Raw genomic sequence first — 12,230 nt, forward strand, 5'->3', positions numbered from 1 at the left:
TTTAAAAAGGGTGATGACAATGGACGTCCACCCCAAACAGGCTCATGTGTAAAACACAATTTTCCATGATTGGTCCATCACTGGGAAATATGTTCTACAATGAGTTGTGAAACTCCAATTGAACTTATTTTGTCTACTGACCTGATGATGCTTACACCCATAATTCATCATCATAAGACATTTGATAATGACTATATCTTCTCATAATTGAGCAGATTTCTTTTTTCCTTGAAAAACTATGTTAGAAATAGAATGAACAACTCTTATGGAGACCTCAGATACTGAGATACAAAATGTAGAATTGTTGTTCCTTGTTCAATATCAGAATCTAGCAGTATTGCATCCAGTCAGACTCCATCACATGGTGACCTTGCCCCTGGCTGTCTGTGCTGACTTTTTCCTGGCAAGTCTTGTCCGAACTGGTTCTGTCTGGACCAGAGGCTCCTGCTGCACTGTTGCCCGGCGGTGGCTGCCTAGCAACTCCACCTCCACCACGGTGCCTGGTTCCGACAGATGCAAAGGAACGTAGGCGTAGGCTATGGACTTCTGGACTTGGTAACCATATGCTCCTGATGTGGTGTTCCCAACAACCTGGAGAAAAAAGTATATTCCATCAGTGCTTTTTTTTGTGATGCCAAGTGGAAAGCTTCATCATCATCATCTGTCGTCCCTGTCGGGCGGGGTTAGCTGCTGCACAACCGTACTCCACAGGGATCTGTCAGCCATGGTTGATTTAAGCAAGGTTAATAGAGTATAATACATTGTATCTTACCTGTTTGGAAAAATTCTAGCAATTCCTCAGGAATTTGAACTATTTACACACATACCTAAGGAACATATGTTTTACTTGGAAGCATTCTAGTGGAGGTTAATGACTCCTCAATGCCATCCAAATTTTGAATGAACTGATGAAGAAAGCCCTGGTGATGACGGGGATACTGACCTCCCCCTGGTGCCAGATGGTCTCGTTCCCCTCAGCATCAGGACCGTCCTCCTCCACCTCCACAGTCAGACACACCAGCTTCCGGGTCAGACCCTCCTGCTGCAGCTGCTGCAAGGCCGCCTTACCGATGAAGTCTGCAGGCTGAACACAGTACCTCCTTGTTTCTTAAGAAGACACTACACAATGGACTATAACTGGCTATAAGGCTTGCCATCTAAACCTTAAATCCTTATGCCTACAACCCCTGTGCCTGAGCCCTCAGCAAAATGAGATTTGGTAAGGAAACATGAAGAGGAAGAATGAAGAAGGACCTAACTTATTCATACAGTGGTAAATTCTTGTCTTTGTATTATTTGTAGTAAAAATCAGGCAATTCTGAGCAAGACCGTAATGGAGGCTTGAGACAATATGCCTTTCACAAAACTGTCTACCAATCTAAAGACATAGTTTCACCTCTGGTTCCCTGGTTCTGTTTTTATGTTTTTTTAGATCAAGATCATCAAAAAAGATGATGATAACACACGGACTGAGATATGATGGAAACACCTACCTTGTTGAGTTTGACAAAGAAATCCAGGCCTGCTTCCAGAGGATTATTGTCAACTGTCATCTGAAAGAAATTTAGAAATAAGTTGATTTTACAAGATGGTTTACTTTCCTCACTGATGAACTGACTGTTGCGCCGGAAATATCATATCTAAAAGGAAAAATGCAGTTGGAAGAACTTTGACACCCTGTTCTCACCTCAGCCCCCCACCCCCTGAAGCCCTTCTCCAGCCTGAGGGAGCCCATGGCGTAGGTGCCGAAGTCGCCCAGCCCAAACTCCTGTCCTGCCGACATCAGGGCCTCATACAACCGGGCTGTGTCCTCTCTGGCATGGTACAACTCCCAGCCCAGCTCACCTAAATCAAAGACATCTAAGTTATGTTGCATTTGGAACATCATTCTGAATACAGTGTAGGTGGATTTCCATTGTCGACCTATGAAGGGTAAAAAAATTGTCAACCTATGAAGAGTAAAAAAAATGTAAATGTAAAAAATAATATAACAATAAATAAAACAATAGTTTCTGTAAAGTTTTTAGTATGACCCATGGTTTCTAAATTCTGAGTGGTACAAGTTGAATTTTCAGTGTTATCTGCACCAGTGAAGACATGTAGAAAAAAAGGATTTTGAGCCTGCCTTACCAGTGTAAGATATCCTGATAGCTCTGACATCCACTCCCCCCAGACTGATGTCATGGACAGCCAGGAACTTGAACCCGTCCTCGCTCAGGTCACCTGAGGTCAGCTTCTCCAGGATGTCTCTGGAACGAGGGCCAGCAATGCCGAGGCAAGCCATCTCATCAGTAATGTTGGAGATGGTGACGTTGTAGCCTCCTTTCAGGGCATGGTCCTCTATCCACCTGTGGGTTTGAAGTCAATGATGTTTGTTTGTTTGTTTTGAATGGCCAGTAAACCGCCTTTAGGCATAAAACCAGTTTTGTACAGTAAGGTACAAGCTGCATAACACTGGTCTGTAAGTTTTGAACCAGTCACACTGGGACGTACATGTACCCCTACTCTTTTCCATAAGTGTGGTGTGCTCTTCTACATACTCAATCAAAGTCAAGTACCCATTTTACACCTGAGTGGGATTGAACCTACAGCCTCTCAATCTCTAGCCACTCGACACCACAAAAAACACCTGCACTGACTAACCTTAGATCATGGAACTCCGATCCTGATCCTGTAATAGCGAAGAAGTCGGTCCTCTCCTAGTCTGGAGATGGTCAACTCAGCATACACCCGTCCTCTAGGAGTCAACATGTGACTGATACAAGTCTTCCCAGTCTGGAGAATAAATGAAAAATAATGCTGCCTGTCTGATCTTTGGAATTATTTTTTCTATTATTATTTATACTGTGCCAAGACATGAAAATAGATAACTGTTAAATGCCCACACTACAAACAGAAAAAGAGAAAACAATACTGCCACACTGCAATGCTAACTACCACAGTTCACTTATTAAGTCATTCAGCTTACTATTGCACAAAAATTGTAATACATATGTCATTACTGGAAAACAGGACTATCTTATTACATATTATTCACAATGTATGTGAGCCAAAAAAGTACCATTACTGTCTGTCAAAATTATTGTTCATTTACTGTATATGTCAACGGGGATGTCTTGCAGCCAATTTAACAATATCAGATGAATTATATATGCTAGGCAGAAAGCACAAAAAATAACATACATAAAAAATGCAAATAATACTAAAATTACCTAAATATAAAATCTTACAACATCAAGTACAACCAGAGTTTTGTTGTAATATAAAGAATACACTACAAATCCCCCCCATCCTACCTTTGGCACATTGTTTGCACACAGGTAGTCCAGAAACTTTACTGAATCGGGACCTTTGATCTCAAACTTTCCGAACGGAGTCAGGTCAATGACCCCAGCCTTGGATAGAACCAGTTCGCACTCCCTCCCGACCGGATAGAACCAGTTGGTGCGTCTGAAGCTGGGACGGTAGCCGGGGGTGTCACCTTCTTTAGCAAACCAGTTGGGCTGCTCCCAACCTGTAATTGTACAAGCACAGGCACGAAACCATTTTGTTACATACAGATGCTGACTGTTCAAATCAAAATATCTGTAATTGTTTACAGATTAAACTTTAAAAAAATCATACAACAAAATGACAAAGAAACCTTGAAATTAAAGGAAACAATATAGAGGATGTTGTTTATCCATAACAGTGAGCAACTATTAGCTCTCAGTGAAGGAGACATTGGAAAGGTTCTTCAAGAAATTCTTCTGCGTGTATTCAACGTTATCACTGAGGTCTGCAGATTTTGGACCAGACTTAAGTGGGTCAAACAAGCAGGAAACTATATAATTCAATTAAAAACTAGATTTTACCACTTTTCGGGCTAGCAGAAAACTAGATAAACTAGATTGTGCCAGACTTTAAAATACATCCGACAAGTTTGAGCCCTTCCAAAGTTCAACACTTTAAGCCTGTCTCTCACCTGCATGGAAGCCCATGTCAGCCCCCTTGTCCAGCAGTGTTTGGTAGATCCCGCTGACCCTGGCTGTGGGGCGACCTGCAAACCGCTCCTCCTTGGGGTACCCGACGGCGTTGTTGTACCCGTACGACTCCCGGGCCTTCTCCGCCACATACTGTCTGTCACACCACGTCTCTCCATACCTACAGCACAGGAACACAGTCACGGCTGTAGATTTAACAACATTTATAGCAAATTCTTGCATGAGGGCTAATTGCAAGTTTATTTCCACCCTTCCTTATTTACAAATTGTACATGCAGACTTCCCTGCACCACACAAATTTTTACCTGCACCACTCAGAATTCAGGAAGTATGTAACACACTAAAACTGTTCAGAAACAATTGCCTTCATTCTTGAATTATTGCAGTAACAGTCAATGCAGCAAATGAAAATCCATAAACATGTACATCTACATGTATGTATGTATATATATAAACCCAGTAAAAATTTGGTCATCAGAAATACCCACACAGCTCCAATATGCAATATTAAATAGCTCTAACATGCATATGCAGGTGATATTTCAAGCCCTGCCCTGGCATGTTTTAGAAGAGCCCTTTCCTTGCCAGCATTGCTAAAAAGCTCTGGGCTAGGCTTATTATATGTTTACCTGTTGGGGTCCAGTTCTATGAGATCATAAGGCGGTTCCCCATTCAGGATCCAGTCAGTCAGGTATTTCCCTGCACCCCACTGTGGATCACTCCATACCTGTACAACACAACAAAGGGCCAACTTACAACTCATGCAAAATCATGGATGCAGAGGGCCCAATCTTTTTAATAATCACATTCTTATGTACCATTAGTACATTTTTCTAAACAAAAACTCCATGATGGATTATTATGTCATGTACATATGTACCAAACTGAGGGAGGTTTTGTTGACGACTTACACAAAATCACTGATACATTCTTCTGTATCGATTATTAGTACAATCTTCTGAACAAAAACAAGATCCATGAACAACAAAAACATTATTTGTAATGCATAGTACTTGCCAAGGCCAAAATGATTTGGGAAACATAACAAAGCAGCCTTGAATAGACTGGTCTTACATGTAGGACTTGTCAACAAAGTAGTACAAGGGGACCTTGAATTCTTCTCTGATCAGCAATTTTACCAATAATGTATGTCGAAAACAAAAGCACTTTGTGCAGGTAGATATCAGAAATACAACTAGTTAGGCCTAGAAAAGAATGTTATGTTTCCTGTTTCAATCTTGAAAAAATTAGGGTCGGTGGGAAGGTATTATCTTTTTTCTTTCTTTTTTTTTATTAGACTTTGGCAGTCTCTAGTTATCCAACTTGTCATCCAACTTATACAATACAGTTTAACAAAGTAAAACTTGCATGATCATGAGGACACTTATAGTTTCATTGTCAATGTTGGAAAACCGATTGTACAACATTTCATCACTCAGGTGTCAAAATTAATCATGGAGCTAGAAAAGTTTGATTTGCTCAAAAAATTTATGTCCCTTGCAGGGGTCCACATACAAAAAAAGGCTAGGGTCGGCAGTTTTTTCTAGGGGAAACAGGAAACACAACATTTTTCCTAGGCCTTAACTCCAACAAGTTAACTCCAATGTCATCTGCACCTGCATATGCAGGTGGTATTTGGAGCCCTGAAATAGTACAGCGTAGGATAGCATTTCCCAATAACTGTAGCATATATATTGTTTTTGGATGAGCAATAAAAGGCAAGAATCAAACCCTCAACCTTCGATCCACAACCAAACAGTACTTACCCAAACCCTGCAGCGCACCAGTAGTTCTGGACCCCCTGTGCCCTGTATGGCCCCATCAGTGGGAGGATGTCAGGAGTGTACATGATTGGTCCACAGACAATGCGAGAGATTTCAGCGTCACGGAACACAGGCACCATTTCCATGGCGGCTTCCAAGTTGTCCGATATGCGGTCAAGATTTGACTCGAATAATTCTTTTCCAAAACCTGTGTGTATCATGAGAAGGCCCATTTGAAAACAATCAAATCCTCACCATGGCCTGGCCAACAAAATCAGCCAACCTTTACTAGACTCGTGCACCTAGATAATTGTGGAGGGTCACTGACATAAAGGTACTGCACACTAATACACAGCATATTCTAAGTATCAGAAAAAATAATACAAACATTGTTAAATTGCTTGTTAAAGTTTGAAGTTAGCAATAGGATTTCAGATTCCAGCTCTCAAGACATTCTACTTTATTTTACTATGTTTGTGTGCACCTAAATATTTAGGATAGGTGTACCAGTACACCAACAAGACCACTCAGATGACAATAACATCTGATCTATGTGAACAGGTCAATAAAGACAGGATTCTTCATGCTTGTGTCAATGGGAAAAATTATCTAAGGGACCACTAAAAAAGTAAAAAGTGGTCATGTTTGCCAGGTGGTCCTTTTGTAGAGGTTGCGCACGTATTCCCATAGCCTGTGTGTGTATGTATGCCACTAGCCTGGAGGAACCCCATCCTTGATCCAATGGTCCTGTAGCTCCATCCTGTCCTCCTTCTCATACGGACCGATCAGGATCCCGTCCCTCTCCTGCCGTAGGTAGTACGACCCGTCCAGGTCGCGTATGACGGGCAGCTCCTGCGTGCGAGACTTGAGCTCAGGCACAGGGCCGGTGATGACATACTGGTGATGGACGGGGATGAGTGGCAGCTCAAACCCAGTCATCAGTCCTAACTCGTGGGACCAGAAACCTGAGGGCGAAGATGATGACACATTTAGAATTTAACAAACCAAGTACAGTAGGGGTAACCTCACCAGTTTGCTTTAAACAAACAACCATTGCAGTTTAGTAAATGTGCAAAGTTTAGATGTGACAGGTCATTCAGTGTTACATGTAACCAGCTGCTGCCACGCTCGCTGTGTGCCTGCAGACTTAAGCTGAAGGGCATTTAGACCAGCTACATACATACAATGTACATATACATGAACAGATGCAAAAACCAGACATGCAACATCTGAAAATAGCTCCTCAAGCACCTCTACTTCTAGCACAGATTTTCTTCAAGAGTGACATCAACTGGAGGCTAAAACAATAAAAATATCAAGATTGTCCAGCCTATAGCAATCTGCAGGTCAGACCTTACCAGCAGCATTGACCACCCTCTGTGCATGGATGGTGCCATGAGGTGTGTCCACGTTCCAGCTGCCATCACTGCGCATGCTCAGGCCTATCACCATGGTCTTCTGGTAGATGTCTGCCCCGTACATCCGGGCACCAATGGCATATGCCTGGGTGAGGGAGTAGGGATCGATGTGGCCATCTCCAGGGTTGTACAGGCCCAACAAAACCTATAAAACAAGAGTAATATTACAGTTTGTTCATCTTACTCAAATGCAATAGATTGCAGAAAACAAGTTAATGTATATGGAACCCTGCTGGTCTATACATACATGTATAAGACCTAGAATAATTATGACCTTTTACTATTAATGATAAGACTATCCGTATTTTATAATGTACCTTATCCATGTTGAGGAGAGGGTGCATCTGGTGTACTTCCTCTGGTGTCAGCAGCCACTGCGGCGCCTTGTTCCAGCCCTGCCTCTGCATCTGGTACCGGAACTCGTCCACTCGTGTGGGCGTGGACGCGATACGGATACTTCCTGGCGTATGGAAACCTACATTCTGAAGAAAACACTTCAGTCACTGAAGATTTTAATCTGGAAAAAGGTACATGTAAGAACATCATCATCGTAGCTTATCAATAGCTTTCCAGCCAGTTCCATACCATTTCATTGGCCTCCCTTAGGCCACACCAATTTAATTTGTTGGTTCTCAGATTTGCCTCTTCATTTTTTTTTCTGATTTGCAAAAAAAAAGATTATGGTTCTGAATCAAGTCAAAAATGCTCATATTTTGCACCCAAAAGTTGAGGAAAGTCCTTTTCTTCCTCAGTTCCTACAGTTTTTTTTTTATCTATCAATACGGTGGTCTGATTAAAAGTTCAAAATTGATTGTTTGAATTTTAACCCAGCCCTTTGTGTTGACTTCATGGCTCCTATCATAGCATTTGGGGCTATAATAGGACCTACACCTCATTTTTTTCACCTGTCGCTTCATATTTTTTATGAAAAGATCCGAGAACCAACAAATTAAATTGGTGTGGCCTTAGTTCTGTGTCCATGCAGGTGGGTCCTCTCCACAACATTGCTATCAGTTAGGTTAATCTTAATAACACTAAAATCATACAAGAATGACAGCTCCACACATCTCACCTGCCCTGTCTCCTTCTCCAGCTCATTGAAGAGCCAGATGCTATAGTGATGCAGGTTCTTCACATTGATACCTGGGTGGAACAGTGTGGTCAGGCCAGCCTAGCAGGAAAAGTGACAACACATGAAACATTTCAGGCTAGTATAACTATCATCATCATCATCGTCCGAGTATAACTATAAGTCTGACCAAAGCTATATGTAACGTTAAATGTAGATGTCTAAAACTGTGCAATTTATGTTTATGTTGGCCCATATCAATTACAAAAACATAAAAACTCCAAACTCATTAACAAAACTATCTACATGTATGTCCTATGCCTATAAACTAGTATAAACTAGCTTGGCATAATTCTGATACACAGTATGTAAAACCTTCACAACCTTCTACAGAGGAAAATCTCTCAGATCCACTGGTACTCAGTGTTTTTTTGTAACTTCAAACAATTTTAGAAGAATATTAAAAGAAACAGGATGTAAAAACAGTTAGTTGTTAGTTGTCAGCAGCTTTTGTTGCATACCAAAATATAGGTGTGTTTAATAACCAGAGGGGGCATTGGGCAACCTGTCTGACAAATTGCACAGTGGAAGGTCTCTGCAGGACTCATTGAAGCACACACAAAAGTTGGCTCACAGGTATCAGATCTAGAGTTGACGGGTGTTGAGTGTACTATGTCCATAGCACATGCTGTGGGGTGAACTGGATTCAATATGTCTACCAGTTATTCAAAACAAATAAACTATACGAGGGCAAGTCCAGGGGGAGACGCGCTTCCCCAATCAGTCCAACCCTGGCCTCAGACCCTCCCTTACCGCATGCCATGTTGACCCAGCCGTCAGCTCTGTCTTTTCCAGCAGCACCACATCCTTCTGCCCGGCCTTGGCCAGGTGGTACGCCAGACTGGTCCCAACACATCCTCCCCCAATGATCACCGTCTCTGCCTGGTCCTTCAGACGCTTCCCAAGTGGTCCTGAAGTTGCCCTGGAAAATTTTTAATACAGCCATCATCATCACTAGGGCAAAGTGTGTGTAGGGGGGGGGCGCGGAGTTAAGGTCCTGAGCTAGGACCAACTAAGTAGGAACAACTGATGGAAGCCATCACAAGCAGGCAGGGATTCCACTGGGGAATGGTCAGGGGGGGGGGAGTATTTTGTGTCTGTTCTACCATTTAAAGGTTCGAATTTCAGGTGTTTGCTCTGGGTGTGCCCCTGGGCTGTTAATAAGGGCTGTCAGTTTGTATACTAATATGGTTGTGCACTAGCTTGTAGAAGGTGTTGATAGAGGCAGGTGGTCCTCCTCCTTTCAGAGACACGTGGCCACTGCAGATCGAAGAGTCGTCAAACCTGACCTAACAGCTACCTCTTCAACTGACCACCTGATCATAACAGCCACCTTTCCCGAATTTCAAAATTTTTATCCATAGCCGTTAACATTTTAAGTAACGTGCCCAAGAAGGCTACCTGTCCAAGACAACTTTACCCCTGGGTGGCCTTCTTGGGTATTTTTTGTCATAATACATTTAGGAAATATTGCACTTTTCACTTTATTCTGGAGAAGATATTGTGGTTGTTTTGGAATTTGCAGATGGGTTATTTCACATCATCATAATTTTATAACCATGTATAAATGTCCAAAATGCACATTCTTCATATTAAGTCTATGGCATACAAAGGTAAATACAATATTGTACTAATAGATTAAGAAACATTTTGAACAATCAATGTCCAACTTTCAGAAAGTTTTTTTTTCAACTTTCAGAAAATGATGTTTACTTTTAATCATCTTGAACAATCGACCACGGATGTTAGTCATCAAATACAATCTCCCTGGCCTAAGTATCCTAACTTACATTATGGCTGCCAAATAGGGGTCCGCCTATTTACCGGAATATTTAGAATACACTGGAACATACATGTAGAAGGCTGAAATCTACCGGAATACACCCAGCTTTGATGAGTCACAACACCCCAAGTTGCAGTGTTTTTGCATGCCCGTAGCCAGCCCGGGGGGTTCAGAAGAACCCCCCCACAAGGCTCAAAGGTCCACTTTTTGGTCCACTTTTTATGTTAAGGTCCACTTTTTATATAAAGGGCCAAGATTTTTCTTGAAAAGATAGACTGGAATTGTAGAAAAACTGCTCCCTTTGTCATTGAATAAAAATTTATCTCTGATTTTTTCTTTGAAATCCTCTCAAAAACTCACGAAATGCCATTTTAGAAGGTGCATTTTTCAAAATTTTCCGGGGAGCATGCCCCCGGACCCCCCTAGGAACCTGGCGCCTTAACGGCGCTCGAGGTCCCATCAAGCAGTGGGAAGAACCCCCCCATTCAAAGTCCTGGCTACCGGCATGTTTTGGTATAAGATAACTCATACCTGGCCCAGAGAACAAGAGGCATGCGCTTGTGTTCAACATGATACAAGCGGTGAACTTGCGCTTTGATACTTTGTTCAATTATTAAACCTTTGTTAATTATGACACAATAAAAAGTTTTTATAGTCAATCTGTTGTGTGTGCCAAGATTAAAAACATATTAGTAGTACGCTATGTAAACAAACATGGTGACTGGCCGGGTTGCCTCCGCTGATTGCTGATTCATCATAAAGTGATATACTGTTCCCTGGCCCATGTATAAGTCATCTTAATTCTTATGGTCAAAATACAGCAACCTGCAATGTTTGTATTTTAGTATATAATAACTTTTTATTTCGGTAAATTTCACTTCTCTGCTCGCACTGGACAAACATATTGTAGTACGCTATGTAAACAAACATGGCGACTAGCCAGGTCAACTCCGCCAATTGCCGATTCATTATTGACACCATTATTAGGTGATTTCTTGTTCCACATATAAGTTATCAAAATAATACAGCAACGTGTGGTATTATCTCATCAAGGCTGGGTGTATTCCGGTAGATTCTTGGCTCCTAATGTGAATTCCGATGTATTCCGGCGTATTTCAGTAAATTCCTGTAAATAGACGGACCGACCAAGCATACTCTCTAAAAGGTCATGATGCTGCTTGCGGGAGAGGGCCTGTTATATATAATTTAGTTGGGGGTGCTTGTGGGGACCGATAACGCAATCTGTAACAGCCCGCTACATAATTTGTCTGGCGATTCTAAAGCATGGCTGGATACTAGCCGTGGCGACTCTTGATTCGGGCTTACATTGCATTACCCTCAGCTGAGGGTAATGCAATGTAAGCCCGAATCAAGAGTCGCCACGGCTAGGCTGGATACCAGCCTAAACCGCCCGCCCCCACGATGAAAACAACACCGATAGTTATGAATGCCTCCGATCTCTTGCAAGTTGAACGAGTCGAGAGCTATCGAACGCGAACTTACCTGTCTTCGGAGTTCGCTGTGCTTGGACTCGAAGAGGTCGTGTGCAGTTTGCAGGCGGCGAACAAACTTTGCGGGCGGGATCCCCCTCTCACCGCCGCCGCCGCCAAACTCAGTCCCTTCAGCATGATTGCGCTAGCCATCTTGAAAAGGGTGAGGCTACTCGAGCTCGAGTTCAGCTGTTGCTGCTGATCTGCACGAAAGAAGTCAAAAGATACCCGATACTTCTTCCCGTTACAAGAAGATGGTATACAGTTTAATAACTGGACTGCAACACCTTTCTTGAATGATACCACTACCAAGACATATAACGTTACAAGTTTGTCGTATAATTTTTTTTCTCGAGTTCCTGAGGCTACATTGCACAAAGGCAGGGCTTGATAGGCAACAGCTGACCTCGCTGTTTTTCCAAAATAACTCTGCTGTAAGCCGACCTGTAAACCGACCGTTTCTGGTTCCCGCCGGTTCGAGCCGGCCCAGGCCCCCACCCTGAGCAAGGACGTTGTTTTTGTCGATCCGAGAAAACACGCGGGATTGTTGACGATATTCTGTTTAGTAGATGCACCCACGTAAGGATATTAACCTCACAAGCCAAATCTACTACTACACACAAAAAAAGACAAAAAATTGCAATACACAATTAAAACAGTATAA

General features: G+C 42.3%; 1 protein-coding gene across 1 annotated transcript; it reads right to left on the reverse strand.

Annotated features, from left to right (window-relative positions):
* Positions 1-328: 328 nt before the first annotated feature.
* On the reverse strand, positions 329-12,113 carry LOC109476278 (dimethylglycine dehydrogenase, mitochondrial-like). The gene is given in 19 exon segments (XM_019777169.1): positions 329-591; positions 944-1,084; positions 1,494-1,553; positions 1,688-1,845; positions 2,131-2,348; positions 2,644-2,687; positions 2,689-2,775; positions 3,297-3,514; positions 3,965-4,143; positions 4,613-4,691; positions 4,694-4,710; positions 5,750-5,954; positions 6,463-6,711; positions 7,105-7,309; positions 7,482-7,646; positions 8,237-8,335; positions 9,047-9,215; positions 11,580-11,769; positions 12,023-12,113. Coding segments are annotated over 18 exon segments (2,667 nt in total). The 5' UTR covers positions 11,720-11,769; positions 12,023-12,113; the 3' UTR covers positions 329-357.
* Between the last annotated feature and the right edge of the window lie 117 nt (positions 12,114-12,230).

Source organism: Branchiostoma belcheri, unplaced genomic scaffold, assembly GCF_001625305.1.
Source record: "Branchiostoma belcheri isolate BF01 breed outbred unplaced genomic scaffold, Haploidv18h27 scaffold104, whole genome shotgun sequence".
Lineage (NCBI taxonomy): Eukaryota > Metazoa > Chordata > Leptocardii > Amphioxiformes > Branchiostomatidae > Branchiostoma > Branchiostoma belcheri.